The sequence below is a fragment of the Callorhinus ursinus genome, unplaced genomic scaffold, assembly GCF_003265705.2.
Source record: "Callorhinus ursinus isolate GAN/ISIS: 27379988/994484 unplaced genomic scaffold, GSC_fseal_2.0 scaffold13, whole genome shotgun sequence".
Classification (NCBI taxonomy): domain Eukaryota; kingdom Metazoa; phylum Chordata; class Mammalia; order Carnivora; family Otariidae; genus Callorhinus; species Callorhinus ursinus.
The window spans coordinates 40,433,293-40,451,621 of NW_027397075.1; the positions used below are offsets into that span (position 1 = coordinate 40,433,293).

The 18,329-nt window shown below is 39.0% G+C and overlaps 1 protein-coding gene across 6 annotated transcripts in view; it reads right to left on the reverse strand.

The window, feature by feature from the left end:
- The window catches only part of TSEN15 (tRNA splicing endonuclease subunit 15), a 109,243-nt gene that overhangs the window by 76,628 nt on the left and 14,286 nt on the right, over window positions 1–18,329 (reverse strand). For 5 of the 6 annotated variants that reach the window (XM_073900118.1, XM_073900117.1, XM_073900119.1 and 2 more), the window contains exon 4: window positions 8,791–8,915. In XM_073900118.1, the coding sequence (XP_073756219.1) occupies window positions 8,791–8,915 (125 nt within the window). Of the gene's footprint in view, window positions 1–8,790; window positions 8,916–11,083; window positions 11,256–11,786; window positions 11,929–18,329 lie in introns of those variants that run through there. The other variant, XM_025878033.2, reaches the window with a different exon arrangement.

An 18,329-nucleotide genomic window follows, 5' to 3' on the forward strand; every position in this document is an offset into this window, starting at 1 on the left:
AGAACTTATCAATCTCAACACCCAAAGAACAAATAATCCAATCAAGAAATGGCAGACGACATGAACAGACATTTTTCCAAAGAAGACATCCAAATGGCCAACAGGCACATGAAAAAGTGCTCAACATCGCTCGGCATCAGGGAAATCCAAATCAAAACCTCAATGAGATACCACCTCACACCAGTCAGAATGGCTAAAATTAACAAGTCAGGAAATGACAGATGTTGGCCGGGATGCGGAGAAAGGGGAACCCTCCTACACTGTTGGTGGGAATGCAAGCTGGTGCAATCACTCTGGAAAACAGTATGGAGGTTCCTCAAACAGTTGAAAATAGAGCTACCATACAATCCAGCAATTGCACTACTGGGTATTTACCACAAAGATACAAATGCAGGGATCTGAAGGGGTACATGCACCCCAATGTTTACAGCAGCAATGTCCACAATAGCCAAACTGTAGAAAGAGCCAAGATGTCCATCGACAGATGAATGGATAAAGAAGAAGTGGTATATATACACAATGGAATATTATACAGCCATCAAAAGGAATGAGATCTTGCCATTTGCAACGACGTGGTTGGAACTGGAGGGTGTTATGGTGAGTGAAATAAGTCAATCAGAGAAAGACATGTATCAAATGACCTCACTGATATGAGGAATTCTGAATCTCAGGAAACAAACTGAAGGTTGCTGGAGTAGTGGGGGGGGGGGGGGGGGATGGGGTGGCTGGGTGATATACATTGGGGAGGGTATGTGCTATGGTGAGCGCTGTGAATTGTTCAAGAATGTTTAATCACAGATCTGTACCTCTGAAACAAATAATGCAATGTATGTTAAGAAAAAAAAAAGAAGAAGAAGATAGCAGGAGGGGAAGAATGAAGGGGGGTAAATCGGAGGGGGAGATGAACCATGAGAGATGATGGACCCTGAAAAACAAACTGAGGGTTCTAGAGGGGAGGGGGGCTGGGGGATGGGTTAGCCTGATGATGGGTATTAAAGAGGGCACGTTCTGCATGGAGCACTGGGTGTTATGCACAAACAATGAATCATGGAACACTACATGAAAAACTAATGATGTAATGTATGGTGATTAACATAACAATAAAAAATTTAAAAAGAAGTTAACCAAAAAAAAAAAAAGAAAAGAAAAGAAATGCAGAATCTACAGCGCCTGGGTGGCTCAGATGTTTAAGCGTCTGGCTTTGGCTGGGATTGAGCCCCGCATCGGGCTTCCTGCTCCATGGGGAGCCTACTTCTCCCTCTGCCTGCCGCTCCCCCCTGCTTATGCTCTTTCTTTCTCAAAAATAAATGAAATCTTAAAAGAAAAAAAAAAAAGAAATGCAGAATCTAAGATGCCACTCATCATGCTTTCACTTCAGGACACTTGCACGTGCTGTTCCCTTTGTATACAAGGGGCTAATCCTCCAGTTATTTACCTGTCTCACTCCTTCACTGGATTCTGGTCTCTGCTCCAATGTCATGTGCAGAAAAAAGCCATTCCTGACCAGCCTACCTGGAGTTGCATTCTCATTGCACCCTGTTCCCTTACCCTCTTTTACTTTCTTCAAGTATTATCATCACTTGACATTATTTTTATGTATTCATTTTTTTTTATTTCCTTCCACAAATATTTTTGGAACCCCACTCTGTGTCAGGCAATATTCTAAGCTCTGGGAATACAGAAGAGAACAAAATAAAACCCCATACATCCTCCACTCTAAAGTAAGCAAGCATGCTATACAGATACAAGTTGTTACTATTTCGTGTTTCTTTACTTATTCATTCCTTCAAGAAGAGGCCCAATACTCACCATCAACAGAAGGCTCCATGCCAGGTCCCATGACTTAAACCCACCCTGAACAGTACAGCTTCTATTTAGAGGGTATTTTTCAATGTGCTTTTGTGCCGTGTTGAGCTAAGTTTAACTTGGTTGTTTTTACTCCCCATGAATTGTCCCAATACAGCTCCCCTGCAGTGGAAATTTCCCCTACTTGATGTAAGCTTCCAACTACATAGCTAATCTTACTCTTGTGCAATTATTTGAATTCAAAGGGTTTCCCAAAATGGGACCAAAAAATTTTATTGTCGTTGTCGTCATCATCATCATCATCATCCATCATCACCACCACCAGCAGCTATAGCAGCAGCAGGGTTAGGCCTGGTAACATTTTCAAAGGGCAGAGTTTATCTTTGGTGACCTCCCACTTAATCTCGCACCTTCTTTCTACCCTCCTGTACATCTGGGTTCCATTTCTTGGAGGCCTGGCTCTCAGCTGGTTATCATATATTCCCTCCTAACGTGGCAGTGTGCCCCTCAACAGGAAGGGCTTGGAGACTGCAAAGGGAAGGGAATACCAGGCTCCATTACCCCCCACAAGCACTTCAATGTGTGAGGAAAACACAACCTAGAAGGACATACTCTGTCCATCATTTTCCAGAGGAGAAACTGAGGCTCAAGGAGATTATATAACTCTCCCACATCGCCCTGAATGGTCTAAAGTCAAAGCTCTGCCTTCCAGTCCCGAGCCTCAAAAATTCAAAGGAGCACATTTCTGATGAAGGATTATCAAAGCCCAGGATGGAAGGAGTTTTTTCAAAACCAGGGGGAGGTGGGAGAGAGTGACGAAGGAGTTCATGAAAAGGGAGGCCCACCAAAGTGCAGAGACAGACTCTATCTCAGGGAGTGCCTGCAGTAACTTCTTCATTTTGCAGAAGTGGAATAGCAAGGTCCCATGGGGGTGAATTACACTCATTTAAACCTGAAGGATTAAGATGAGAACCTGCAGTCCAGGAAAAGCATACCTACATGATTATATTTACAGGAACCACATTTTCTAATAGGGGATGAGAGAAGAGATGACCAATTTTTGCCCATTTATAAAATCACAGTATCCCCTCTGTAGTCATTAAGAGAAGTATAATCACCATAATTTTATAGTTGAGTTGGGAATTACCATTTCTAAGCAGAATTTCTAAATTTAGCAGTGTTCACATGTCTTCGTTTCCCCCCAAAATTATTAGATAAATAAAAATGAATAGCTTTAGCACAGAACAGAATGTGTAATAAAATACTAAGTAAGCTTTTCAGGCAGATATACTTTTGTTTAGAAATCCCTGTCTTGATTTCTCAAAATTACTAAGGCAAAGGATCAAAATATAATAGATCTCATAGCATAAGCACGTTTACAAGAGCATACAGCATGGGATGAGGTCTCTCTGGTGGCCCAAGGAACTTAGGGCTCCTCTTTCTACGTACGGTTGACAGGGCAGAGAGGCAGCCAATCTGTGTGCTGTCCTGCTAATGGCAAGAATATGACAGGGTGAGGAGTAGTTTGTCTCTGAGCATTTGAATGCTATCCAATAAAACATTTACTGAGCTCCTACTCTGTGCCAAGTACTGCAGCACTGATAGGTAGGATGGAGTTTGATGGGTAAAATAAGATGTACACTCAGAAAATTAGATAGTGCCTGTGAGTATAAATATGCATGTTAATGTTAATTAACACCTTCTGTTTGTGACTGTCACAGGATAATATTTTGATATATTAAATGGTATGTTTTCCCTTCTTGGTTATTCTTGTTACCTGTGAACTGTTTCCCATACAGGATTTCTTGGCATGCTGCCTCAGGGATGGGATTATACTCCAGAACAAAAGAGGCAAATTCTTGCCTTTTGAATTTCAAAACCTGAAATCTTGGCAAAAACAATATGTTTGGAAGAAAAATAGATCTGGAAATGGTTATAGTTTTTCTACCCCTAAGGTAAGATGAAACTAGGGGGAAACTGCAGGAAGAGAGGAGAGCAAAAGCAGAAGAGCTAGACAACTGAATGGGTCACTAAGCAGAGACCTGTGTTCTGTTCCCTGCACCGTCCCGTCGGGCTGAGTTCCTGGGGGCAGAGGAGACACAATAGATACTCTAGGAAATTGTGCCAATTCCCTCATCCCTGTGAGGGGAATTTGTGGCCAGCACCCAGCCTCTCACCTCTGGCTGCTGCCTCCAGGCTCAGGTAAAGCCTCACAGACCCTAGGCCCTTAGGGTCACTTACCCCACATTCAGGGAAATCAGCAGAGAAGAGAGCCTGGCTGAGAAAGCGTGTCTAGATGAAGAGGACCCAAGGAAGCCTGAAAGTTACCCCACTTGCCCACGGAGTTCAGGGATAGAACCAAATATTTTCCAAGCGCCCGAGAGGAATATCTGAAAGAAACTCAGAGCTGGGAGATCTTGTGGCCAGGGACTGGGAAGACACACTGGTGACTTGTATGGAACACAGTCACTGCGGCATGATGCTCCATTCAGTAGATGCCAGCAAGGACTGGTGAGAAACCCTAAGGACTGGTATCTACCCCCCAATTTTCTCTCCCCATCCCATGCTCATGTACCCGGACAGCCCCCTACATCTATCCAAATAGTTCAGGTTCATGATCCCACTAGATAATTCTCCATCCCAGAAAAGAAGCCCCCTGGGTTCTTTCTCACAAACCCAGCCCCATCCATTTACCCATGTTTAGCTAGCTTCCTTCAGAAATAGTCTCACAGGGTTCAACTACACCCCCTACACTGTAAGCACACATGCTCTTTTTTTTTTTTTCATTCTTAGGAACTAAAGAAAAGACCAGGCAACATATTCTGTGTAACAACCCGTGGAAGAGGAGAAGAGTAGGTCTACAGTGATCCTAGGTTCCTGATAACATACCATATCTCCCTTCTTAGCTCAGATACTAAATCCAGAACCTGAGCAGAAGAGTGGGGAAAAGTTTGTCTTCCAAGCTCTCCCCTCCTTGCCAGTCTCCTAAGTTGGCCCTTTTCCCACTTTGGGTGTGCCTAGCGCCCTGTCCTTCTTGCAATGTCCTCTATCTTCCCACTGTAACCTGAACCTCATTCACATTAAACTCAGACTCAGAACAGCGTGAGGTTTAATGCCCCCCCGCCCCTTTTCCACAGCTAATCAGCTGTTAAGCCGACCTCCTTGCTATCTCTCCTCTCCTTCCTCTTACCTGGAAATGCTGTTCTCTATTTCTTCTCCTCAGTCCAGGAACATGGTACAATCTGTACTTCCTCTCCTTCTTAAAGGTGATCATGGCCAGCCATATGACTTGCTTTGGCTGAGAGAAGTTGGGCAGGGGTGATATATGCTCTTTTGGTGGAAGTATCTAGTTGCAGTATGTGACACTACCACACTTTTTTCTTCCTGCCACTGGACCTGACCACATTCCAGATGGCAGAGGCTCTGTTGACTTGATTCCCAGAGTAAGGACTCTCAAGTCTATGGACAATGGATTTGTAATGTGAGCAAGAAATAAACATTTGTTAAACTAATTCACTGGTTATTACAGCATGTCATCAAGAGGACATGACCACTGGTTGACCCAAGAGCTGGACCCCAGGTAATCGGAGGCTCCTCACGCTCTCCCTTATCCTTGGCATGTACACTCTGCCCACCATTCCCACAACGGGAGTCATTTTCAAGGAGGCGACTTTGAGAGAGCAATGTGTTGTTGAAACTATCTGAACGGTAGATGTGACTGAATCAAGTTCAGGCCTCTACAGAAATGTCTATGATTCTGGCAGGGTGGGTGGGGAGACCTACTCATCTTGCAGCCACCCAAGATAAGCCCTATATTTAAGTTCCCTTGCTTATTAAAACTGCCATTTGCCAATCTGGAGTGGTCTGTCTCTCTTTTGTTTTCTCCCTACCCCCTGTGGATGGGGCCAGTTTCAAGTTTCTCCCAGGGAAATTCTTGGGTTGTGAACCAACAGCATCATAGTCTAGTGCATCCTAATATACCTAGGCTACTGGTGGGGTTCAGGCTCTCATCACTTCTCACCTGAGCTCTAACACACGCTAGTCAAAGTGTGGTCTGAACAGGCTATCAATCCACAAAATACTGCCGACCTGCAATGAAGTAAGTACAAAAACTGAGAATAAACATTTAGAAATTCTTTTAACAATTTATCAGATTAATTTTATCTGTTGAGTCTAATAATAAAATATTTGGGCTTATAGTCTCTTCAAATCTTAGTATTGTGCCTTACCCCATGGGGTGCTATAAAACTGTTTGTCAAATTAAATTGGATCAAAGTTTCATGTTTAAGAAGTAGAATTATGGTAGGATTTCAAGCAACAGCAAGCAGGACTAGGGGGATATTTAAGGTGTAAGACCCTTTCTCATCGAGTGTGAAACCATCATTTAAAAGTTCCTAGAGTCTACGCTTTGTGCCAGCACAAAATTTAGCTCCAACAAGCAGGGAACCTTCCTGAGCTCTTTCTCTCTCTCACTTAACATTAAATGTAATTTTAAGTTTGCCAGCATAAAAGCATGGACATGAATGTATTTGGTCTTTGGAATAAAACTTTGTAAATATATTGCCTATGAATATGGTTTTCCAAACTATCTACAAACAGCTTGACATTTTCACACATTTGTTCAAGAGTACAAGAAGTTAATCTAACTGATCCCTACCTAAATCACTTCCCAACTCCCTCCAGGACTAACTGGAGCTACCTTTTTCTTCCCAAAAGCTCTTTGATGTTAATATATTTCCCTGCACCATACGTGGTATGGTATCCTGAAAAGAACAGTGAGCTAGGTGTTGGGAGACCTGGTTCTAGCCCTCATTATCCACTCACCTGCTACTACACGAAGCCATTGCTTAACGACTTGGTGTGCTAATTTCTCCATCTATTAAATGAGGATAATAAGTTAATAATAACAAGTACATGATATCAGCTCTACACAATGGTAACTCAGCATTCATAGATAACACTGCCTTGAAATGCTCTCAAATTATCTCATACACATAGTTTTTCTCCTTTCTAGCCAGACAGTAAGTCCTGAGAGAAGCATTGTATAATATTGCTTTGTATGCTTCCAGTGTTCAGTCCTTTGGGACAAATATACATACCATGATTGTTTGAAAACAGTTTAATTTACCAAAAGTTGTTGAACCCCTTTACCACCAAGTAAAATGCATGAACTTCATAAACATACACTGCATGACAGGTGCTCCTTACTCACATTGACACCCTTTTAGAGTTCTGGTTAAGGAGAGTTGTATTGCTTATCTGAGTTCCTTGAGGGCACAGGTCATATCTCATTAACCTTTGTATCCCGCATTTACCTTAGTCATGCAAGCACACAGAAGGAGCCCAGCAATGTCTGCAAATAATTAATAAATGTATGAAGTGACCTTTACTTAAATACTTCCTAATACTACCTCCATTCAGTCACCCAGAAACCTAAAAAGCCAATCTTTGTTTGATTTTGGTTAAGTTGGTTTTTAATTTTGCAGAATCATCTAAGCATTTTATGAGTACACCTCCCCAGTAAGTCCCATGATTTTTCTCTCCTCTTTCCTTTGTAAGCACAAGCAGTTCTTATTCAAAGATCATTAAAAGGATTAGGCTGCAGGAGTGAGAGTGGTAAGGATCGGAATAGCTATTGGTCTGAAAGAAAGTAAAATGGCACTAATTGTTCAGATACAACGTCATTCTGCACATTAAACATAAATACGGCAGCTGAATAAAGAGCTTCTACAGAGAGCTCTAGGCTCTGGCAGGAACACTGGGCTGCACCAGTAAAAGGCCTCCTGCTAGGGCCGCAGTGGAAAATGTGACCTCAGAGAGGAATTCAGAACGGAAAAGGCTTAGAACAAGATGACACACCATGAAGTTTTGGTTAAGTCATTTGGTTCCAGGCATATAAAAGTTTTCAGTTAAAAAATAATGCAGACTACATGAACTTTGTCAGAGATGGCTATTCTCAGTAGAGCTTAGAATTCCAAAGTGCCTCTGCCCTCGTGTTCTTCACAAGAGATCGATACCATTTAGGAACACATTCATCTAGAGAGGCCCGGAGGCCTGGGAAGCAAAATAGGTTAGTCGGGACTCCTGAGACCTAGATCACCCATTGTTCCACTGAGCCCTTCCAGCGCAGGGGGGACACTGACTAAGGACTCCAAAAAGCAAAGGCAAAGACAGCGCTAGAGAGAAGTCAGCAATGTCCTTCCCCCCTTCCTGCTCCCACCCAGAGAGGGCTCCTGTTATGGGAAAAGCCTGTGTTTATGACGGCAGCAATCTATGTCTTTCACCACCAGTATGTAGCCAGTTCAGTGTTTCAGAGCTGGGGATTCTTGCTATGGAATAGGATCCCGAAGTTTAGTAAGTTAGGCTTTTGCAAGAAAAAAAATGGAATACATCATTTCATATGGTTATGAACAAAACCACAGTCTAGAAAAAACACCCATCCCACCGACCCTTGCCCCAAACAAGCTTTTATTGTTAAATATAGATCTATATTTTGAGCAAAGCATGAATCAAGCCACATATTTAATGTCAGTAAAGTATAATTTTAGAGGCATGCCAGAAAGGAGAAGGGGGGATGTTAGCACATAAAACTTATTTATATTTTTATTTATGCCTATTTCCCACAGATTGAAAATAAATTTTCAAGAGCACCACTTCTCAAGCTAACCAACCTACTCCTTGAGTCTGAAAATTTGGTGCTTATTTAGCACTGCCCTCTGGTGTCCAAATGGATCACTTTAGTTTGCCTTGAGGCAAAGAGTAAAAGCTACTATGCAATTAAACAAGTCTACAATCTACATTCATTCATTCACTAAACATTTATTGAGAGTCTAGTGTGTGTGAATTTGTGGAAGGTGGTGGGATACACAGATGTAAGTAAAGACTTGGTTCCTTGCAGTGTTCTTAAGCGGCCCACAGTCTAACGAGAGACAAAATTAACTGCAATTCCACAGTTACTTGATCATACAAGAGAAATCACTTTACCTATTATTGAGACAGTCACAGCTGGCTTGCCTCCCTTTCCAAACTGTTCTGGACCATTGTTCATATTAACAGGTATCGGGCTGGCTTTGGGCCGAATAGCTTTGGTGAAGTACACAAGGAACATTCTGAAACAGAGGAGATACCCCAGGACATACAATGAGATGGAGGCCTAATTTTAAGGATTTCTGTGGGAACGCTCTTTTTGAGTCAACTCCAGAAGATACTTCTGGTCTTGTAGTTACCTAGGGGCTCACTGGTCACCAGATCAGACATACAAATCTAATGTTCATTAAGTCTTAAATTTCTTTCTGAAAATGCAGACTGTTTTTCTCGCACTGTGATAAAAAGCTTCAAAAGGAATCAAATGGCAGAGATCCCAAGAATTGATCATAAATTGTTTTAGGATCCTTAGGTCTGCAAAGTGCCAACCAGAGTCACAGAAACACACATTGTTCTGAATGGGTACATCTTCAGACCTTCTGAGAAAGCAGAGGGAGTCCAAAGGAATTGCCAAGATGTTCCATCAAGAATAAAAGTGAAATTCAAATATCAGCAAAGGAAAGGAGTCAAAAACTACTGCAGACCAAGAATGATGCTTTACACCATTTTATAATGTTCTTACTTTTTTCCATTTTTCCATTCTTGGTTCCTGTTGTTTTCTAGAGTAGTTAGCCTTGACTTGCTTCTAATCAATAGGACATGGCAAAAGTGACAGGATTACCTGACTACATTGCTTAAGATTATGAGATCCATCTTGCTGAAACTGTCTCCCTTGCTGGCTTTGAGGAAGCAACCAGTTGTGCTGGCAAGGCCCGTGTGGCAAAGAGTGGAAGGGTGGCCTCTTGCCAACAGCCCCCTAGAAACTGAGACCATCAGTCCAACAGCCCACAGGGCATTGAAAGCTTCAAACAACCACATAAGGGAGGAAGGTGACCCTTGCCCAGACAAGTCTCAGTGGAGACTGGCTTGACTGAAGCCAACTTTGAGATATTAAATGTGTGTTGTTATAGTTGCTAAGTTTGTGGTAATATTATGCAATGACAGAAACTAATATAGATCTCAAGATTTTTTTTAATTTTAAAACATTATAAAAGTAATACAAATAAAGAAAAAATATACTAAATACTAAAGAAAGACAAAGTCATCCATTTATTGCTCTGCCACCCTATTATAAGAACAGTTAGTAATTTATTTTGTCACCCTTTTATTATATACTTGGTGTGTTATTTATAGCCATGAACTTACCCATTCACACACTTTCATATCTTGCTTTTTTAATTATTTTCTCATGTTTTTCATTTATTCATTACTAATTTTTAATGAGTACATAATGTACCATTCATTGGCTATCTATATCTGTTTATTAACTATTTCCTTATACCAGGGATTGGCAAACTATGGCCCTGCATTTGTAAATAAAGTTTTATTAGAACACAGCCATGCCCATTTATTTACGTATTGTCCATGGTTATTTTTGTACTACAAATGGCACATTTGAGAAGTTTTAAGAGAGACTGTATGGTTTGCGAAGCCTAAAATATTTCTTTTCTGCCCTTTACAGAAAAAGTTTGGTGACCCCTTCCTAAAACTTTTAAGTGATTATTTTGGCTATTACAATTAATGTCACTTGGAATCTTTGTGCATATAATTTTTATACTTTAGGCAACATAACTGGGAGGTATTAACAAAAGTGGAATAACTGGGTCTACTTAATAAAGATGTCTTTAAAGCTGACACCGTTTCTCACCATCTCACATAATATTCTAACCATGATATAATAAGGGTGGTGGTAATAAGAATGGAAAGGAAGGCCCCGTACTTCCTTTACTTAGGTAGGAAGTAACTCATTGGTAGCACTCCTCTGGTCCCTATTAGTCTGACAGGGATGTAATTTTATACTCTGGATGAGCATATCTTTACTTTTGACTTAAAGTCAACAGTAAATGCCACATAAAAACCAATAGAAAGAAAACTGTTACTTTCTATTGGGGATTTAAAAGGAGACTGAGCAAACTCTCCAAGTGTCCAGGTATCTATGAAACACCACCGCAGGCTAGCTATAGTGGCCAAAAGGCACTGAGAGGGTTGAATTAGAGAAAGGTAAGTCTCAACAATGTGTTAGCAGTGGCAGCAATGAACAATGAGGCAGCTATGGGTGGCAGATGACAGAAGAAACACACGTGTTCCACCCCTCTGAACACATCCTAAGCATCAACTTGTATTTAAATGTAATTAAACTGTCTCCAGGTAAGAAAGTTCTAGAGCAACTACCCTATATTTATCAACAAAAAAATTCTTCTATCTGGGAAAGTTTTATTCTTCAAAAAGAAAAACTTATGGAATAGGACCAGCTAAGTCAACCCTAACCACCTCTGAGATAAAAGATGAACCAGGCTGACGGATCTCAAATCCACTCTCACAGTAAGCTTCAGGAAGTATAGGTGTCATCTTCTAAGGGAAATATTCTGCAACACAAAAAAAAAAAAAAAAAAAAAAGATCAGGATGGACTTTTCCCCCAATATTAAATAAGGTAATTTAAAAGCAAAATCAGAAAGATATTTAATGTAATTATCCCAAATACACCAACAAAGTATATAAGGAAATCATACATAACACATTTATTTTATTAAAAGGTTCCTGTCAAACTGTCAACCAATTTAACATTTTCTAAAGAAGTGTTCTTTTGGCTAAAGTTATTATAAGCCTTCACATTCCACCTCAGTTAATTCTCAAATAATATCAAGAATTTATGAAGTACTCTGGGAGACTATGAAATTCTCCAAAGAGTAAAAAAAAAGTCTAATTATTTTTGTAGAAACTAGGAACATATTACTTTAAACAAAACAGCCAAGTTTCTGAGGTGTGAAAATCAGGTCATAATTTTCTTGAATTTTCATATGGCAAAGGAAGCTAAATGGCTTGATTTGCACTTAAAATCAGGTTATCATTTTCTTCTTTTTTTTAACTGTTTGCTGATAGTTGCCTCAAAACTGACCTGAGGGTCTGGCAGCATAAATCCATCAGTAAGTTTATAATAGACTATTGTGGAATCGGACTCCACTATGGCCAAAGTAAAAGACATTGGCAAATCTGGATCACCTTGCAATTTTCGAGATGCCTTCAAGATCTCCCTTATCCTGAAAATAAAGCCACAGTACATTTAGGATTCACAGTCACTCAATTAATAATAAGATCAAACACTGTAAAATCTTGGGGAAGAGGTAGGTAATAACATTATATCCATAATACTGACTAAGGAAATGTCTGAAGGCTCAAATATAAACATCTAAAGTTGTCTCATATAGAAAATCCTGCAAATAAGAGCCATCTACTGACTTTCAGTCCTCTTTTGGATTTACCCATCTCTCCTGATATCACACATGATAGAATCAGACTGTATTCAGGAACCTCCAGAATGGTGTACTAACAGTGTTCAGTGCACCTGTGGTCTATGGATCCTGAGTATTCATTTTCCAACTTGGTATCATAGAGTGGAACAATGTGGTATTCAGATTTGCTTCAAAAAAAATAGATAATAAACATTTCCATGTTTCTACATGGTGTTCGTCATTACTATCTTTAAATGGCTATATATTTTCCATTGAGTCAAAATTTACCCAATCATTCCCCTATTCCTATAGAGTTCTCTCAGGCCTTTCGTGGGGAGAAGGGCACTAATAAAGATGTGATGATGATTCTTCTGTAGGTAATTGTTTCTGTTCGGTCTTTCCAAGGTCGGAATTATTAGATATGAGTATAGATATTTTTATGGTTTTCAATATGTATTCTGATACTTAGTAGAAGCTAAGAGAAAAATGTAGAGAGAAAACTTTTTCTTGTAAAGTTATATATCAAGCATCAATGTTATAAAGGGTTTCAGTTTGCTTGTTATGGAAAATAATCTACCAAATCTAGTATCTCCTAGATACTTCAAAGTGCTATTAGCTTTTGTTTACCAGAAACTAAAAATCCTTATTACCTACGCAATAAAGCTTGTGTTCAGTAATTCAGTAAAATGTAACCTCCAGAGGAGCGTTCTTAAAAAGGCAAATAAAAAATGATGGATGGAGCTAGAGCATATAATGCTAAGTGAAATAAGTCAGAGAAGGGTGCCTGGGTGGCTCAGAGGGTTGTGTCTGCCTTCGGCTCAGGTCATGATCTCCAGGTCCTGGGACTGAGCCCCAAGTTGGGCTCCCAGCTCAGCAGGGAGTCTGCTTCGCCCTCTGCCTCTCCTCCTGCTTGTGCTCTCTCTGTTTCTCTTTCTCAAATGAATAAGTAAAATCTTTATTAAAAAAATAAGTCAGTCAGAGAAAGAAATACCACATGATTTCACTCATATGTGGAATTTAAGAAACAAAACAAACAAGCAAAGGAAAAAAGAGAGAGACAGAGAGACAAACCAAGAAACAGACTTTTAATTATAGAGAACTATGGTCACCAGAGGGGAGGGGTTGGGGGTGGGTTACATAGGTGATAGGGATTAAGGCATGCACTTGCTGTGGTGAGCGCTGGGTGTTGTATGGAAATGTTGAATCACTGTATTACACACCTGAAACTAATATAACACTGTATGTTAACTAACTGAAATTAAAATAAAACACTTAAAAAAAATAATTTTCTTTAAATATCCCTAGCTGGCAGAGTATGACAAGGATGGGACACAGATGGAAGGAAAAAAACCTACTGAGGCAACTTTTACACAGTTCCCATTTCTTAAGATATGATATTGTTTAAATCAGAAACATACGTGTGTGTGTGCATACATGTGTAGTTTTTTCCAAGGTAAACTGGGAATTCTAGCCCATATACTCAACTTTAGGATAGAAATTTCCACCTCATTCATATTTGTTTCCAGAGTTCTTTAATATAAACAGCAAAACACTTTCAAATTTACTTAAAACACCCATGTGGGAAACTAATATTTGAAAATTAGTTCAGAGTTGTAAAAGGGGTTTTGTCTTCAGAGCTGAGGGAAACCCTGTCAAAAATGAAATGGAACTTCCCATCTCAGAGCCCCTATTTGGTTGTGTGTGGGGGAAAACTACCAGTGAATTTTCTCAGTAATTACATAATAAAATAGTTTATCTGCTTCTGTTACTGAAAGCACACTAAGGAAAGCTTACAAAGATTCTTGTTCAGGATCGCTTCTGGTCTATTTTTAACATATGTTTAAAGTAATGCCATCAAGACCTCTTGTTTGTTTCTTTTATGGGACACTGATAAACTCCTAAAAATGTTTACTTTGCCTTTAAGTCAACAGATTGCACTTTCTCAATCTAACAGCAAGAACACAACAAAAGGTTCCAAAGCTCTACTTTAAAAATCACACACAATTGTAAAGATGCTGAGAACAATGAGGTACCACTAAAATACTATAATCTCACTTAACTTCTAACAAGCTTACAGCTTGAAGTTTTAATTCAGAAACCACATGTAAAATTTTTTAAAGCTCAGTTCTTTGGAAATATTTTGTAGCGATGCTTCATCACATAAATCTAAAATAACTTAAGATAATAAAATTATTTATAGTTCATATTTGATAAAAATCCATATATGAAAAACATAACCTATGTATTCATAAGAAGAAGTTCAGGTTCTCAAGTTTATTACATTTCAAAGGAAAAACCTAAAGAAAGAAATCAGTAATAATCATAAATGCTGATCAGCAGTAAGGAAGTTAATGTTTTTAACAGGTTTTCCTGCTCATAACTGTTCAGAGAGGACCTCAACATACTGAACACAGAGTAATTCCGAAGTTTAATAAAGCTCACTTGAAAAAGCCTGCGGCAAACACATAGGTAACATTATCTGGCTACTACCCTCCCTCCAAGCTATATAATGCCTTCCATAAATCTTAGCATTCATTTTTTTGTGATGATCCTGTAACAGAGACTAAGTAATCTCCGAAGATTGGTACAGAGGACAAGCAAGTTGAAAACATTATTTTTAACTTAAATGTTGTTAAAATAAAATGCATCATGGGTTAAAATTCAACCCACAGAAAGCAGTATCTCCTGTCCTCTTCCATATGGCCAAACTGGTACATACTGTAGACTTAGCAATGAATGAAACACTTCTTGATCTGCCTCATTATGATATACTGGAACAGCACATCATAATGTAACTCTGAACACAATGCAAAGTGAAATTGGTGCCCAAGGTACCAAAGAAGGCTTACTCATCCACAGGCTCAATCCTAAAGAAGAGTTTCAAGGATAATAGACCACTTCCTTGGGAATCATGCCAATGCCTTCCTAGTTTAAAAAAAAAAAAAATCAAGGCAGCTAAAGTTCCAGGGTTGGATTAGTGAATAATTAAGTGCCTGTGTGGCCATTCACCCCAGTGGGAAGCCATTCTGCCAAAATAAACTGTAAGCTTTTTTTTTTTTTTGAGGCTGTGTCAGTTGCAAGACACTGCTGGAATTGGGGGTTTCACCAGCCTCAGATTTCCAACGGAGGTAGTATGAGGACACACATTTTGATATGCAGGGAGACCAAATGACAGAAATTATTTTACCAGTTATTAGACTTCAGGCCTCAAATAAAATAATGGTCACTAAATGCATTTGTAATAAAGAATATACCTTTGGAGAAAAGAAATATTTTTTGATTACAGGAAAATAATGGAGTATCTTTCAAAAAAAATATGTAGCACTTCAGGATCAAATCTTGTAACTAAGAACATCTTTAAAAATGTCCTAAAAAGGAAATTCAATTAGTTCTGGTAATCCTTTACTCCACCGTTAATGTAAGTCCTTTCCCCAAGACACTAAGGAAAAAGAAGGGTTGAAAGGTGGCTGGAGGGAGAGGTGGGGAGGATAAACACAAAAAAGAATTTAACTAAAAGGTAAGGAGGCTATTCATAGCCTTGGCGGAGTGCCTCTTCAGACCTGTGAGTGTTCTCTATCTGCAGATGCATATATAGTTACAGTGTAAAGAGTGGGAAATAGTAATAAATCTTGCAAGTGGATAGATTCTGCAGACATCCTAATTTTCTTTTGGAAACTCTTGGAAGGTTGCTCGTAGCATATCCTTATGTTCTTTAAAATGTTATTTAGCAAGTTTCTGCTGTAAGAACTGAGCAGTCTAAGAGAGTTCATTCATTCAACAAATACTTATTTAAGACCAAGTACTAGGTACCGAGCTAGACACTGGGACAATAGCAATAAAAAGAGCAAAGTTCCTGCTTTCATGGAGGTTATTTTCTAGTGGAGGAAGGAAGATAGGAAACAATCAAAGACAACCAAATATATAATATATTGAGTAGCAATAAATGTGGTAAGTGTTATAAAGGAGGACTACTTCATAGGCTGTGACTGTACAGGGAGTGAGATGATAGTAGCTTATATCGGAGTAATGACAGTATAGCAGAAGTGGTGAGAAATGGTAGATTTTGGATATATTTTTAAGAAAGAACTGCCAGAATTTGTTGATGTATTAATTTGGGGTATGACAACTGGATGGACTAAAATTAATAAAAGATTATATACCAAGGTTACAGGATACAAACTTAATATACAAAAGTCAAGTGCTTTCTTATATACCAGCAATGAACAATTGTAATTTGAAATAAAAAGGACAATACCATTTACATTTGCATAAAAAAATGATATACTTAGGCATAAACCTAGCAAAAATATGTACAGGATCTGTATAAGGAAAACTAGAAAACTCTGATGAAAAAAAATCAAAGGAGATCTCAATAAATAGAGATAGTCCATGATCCTGGATAGGAAGGCTCACTATTATTACGATGCCAATTCTTCCCAATGAGATCTACAGATTAAGCACAATCCCAAACAAAGCTCTAACAAGTTATTTTGTGGATATGGACAAACTGATTCTAAAGTTTTTTATATGGAAAGGCAAAAGACCCAGAATAACACAATAGGGGAGAAGAACAAAGTGAGAGGACTGACATTACCTGACATTAAAGCTACATTAGTTCTGACAAAGAAAAAAGAACTGCAGTTTTTTTGATTCAACATAGGAAGAAGGGAGAGTATATTCTTTTGAAAACAATGGTGTAGGAAACAGGTTGATATGGCTTAATAAGCTGAGCATCAGATTTTAAAAATTAGACTCACATGTGGAATTCAAGAAAGAAAACAGATGAACATATGGGAAGGGGGAAAAGAAAAAAAGGAGAGAGGGAAATAAGCCATAAGTGACTTTTTTTTTTTAAGATTTTATTTATTTGTCAGAGAGACAGAGAGAGCACAAGCAGGGGGAGGCAGGCAGAGGGAGAAGCAGGCTCCCCGCTGAGCAGGAAGCCCAATGTGGGACTCAATCCCAGGACCTGAGCTGAAGGCAGACACTTAACTGACTGAGCCACCCAGGCAACCTGCCATAAGTGACTATTAAGGACAGAGAACAAAAGGGTTGCTGGAGGGGGGTGGCTGGGGGGTGGGCTAGATGGGTGATGGGTATTAAGGAGGGAACTTGTGATGAGCACTGAGAGTTGTATATGATTGTAAGTAATTGAATTCTACTCCTGAAACCAATATTGTACTGTATGTTCACTAAAAAATTTAAATTAAAAAAAATCACAGACTAGGAATCCTAACTTTGGTTGTGACACTCATTTCTATATGTAATGAACTGTTTTCAATTCTCTTACCACATAAATTAGCCTTAACTGTAGAATCATGAAAACAAATGACTAAAGTTCTTAGACCGTTGCCTTACGGCTGCTGAACTAGCAGATGACCAATTTGGTATACAGAATGTTGAAGCCTTTTTCTAAGTTTCTAAAGTAATATTCAGATTGGAAGGTGCAAAGAAAGAGAACATTCAGAAAAAATTTCTCTCAGATAAAAAGGCTGAGGGCACCCATTTTCAAGAGGTTCTCAATCACCATAAATCAAAATAAATGCTACTAATTTGCGGGACTGGGAGGATAAAACAGCCGCTGGAGAAGCTCCATCCTCACACAAGCTATCCACTGTCCTCTAGCACCAAGAGAGGACTGTTTATAATTTAATCAGGTCTCAAAAGGATGAATGATTCATTCGTATTACTAAGCAAGGAATTATGATCCTTTGTAACACAGGAGATTCATAGATCGTTTCAAAAAACAGTATCTTAACTGTCCATGGATTTCATAATTGCACAAAAACTTCACTTAGCTTTTTTTGAAACTTGTAACATCTATAAACACAGATAGAGCTTAAAATATGGTAACTGTGGTTTTAGTTTTCAGCACATCTTTCACATTTTACTGAAGAAACTAAATTGACAATGAAACTGAGAGATGACGTAGGCTCTATCAGAAAAAAACCTTCATAGTTAAAAAACAGAAAAACGGAGGTGCCTGGCTGGCTCAGTGAGTAGAGCATGTGACTCTTGATGTCAGGGTTGTGAGTTCAAGCCCCATATTGGGCACAGAGAGTACTTAAAATAAATAAATAAATAAATAAATAAATAAATAAATAAATAAAATTTTCCTCATAATTTGCTATGTGTCCTCGTGTGAGTTAGTTATTTTCCTATTTACAACTACCTGTAATACTATTACAGAAACCTGTAATACTATTATC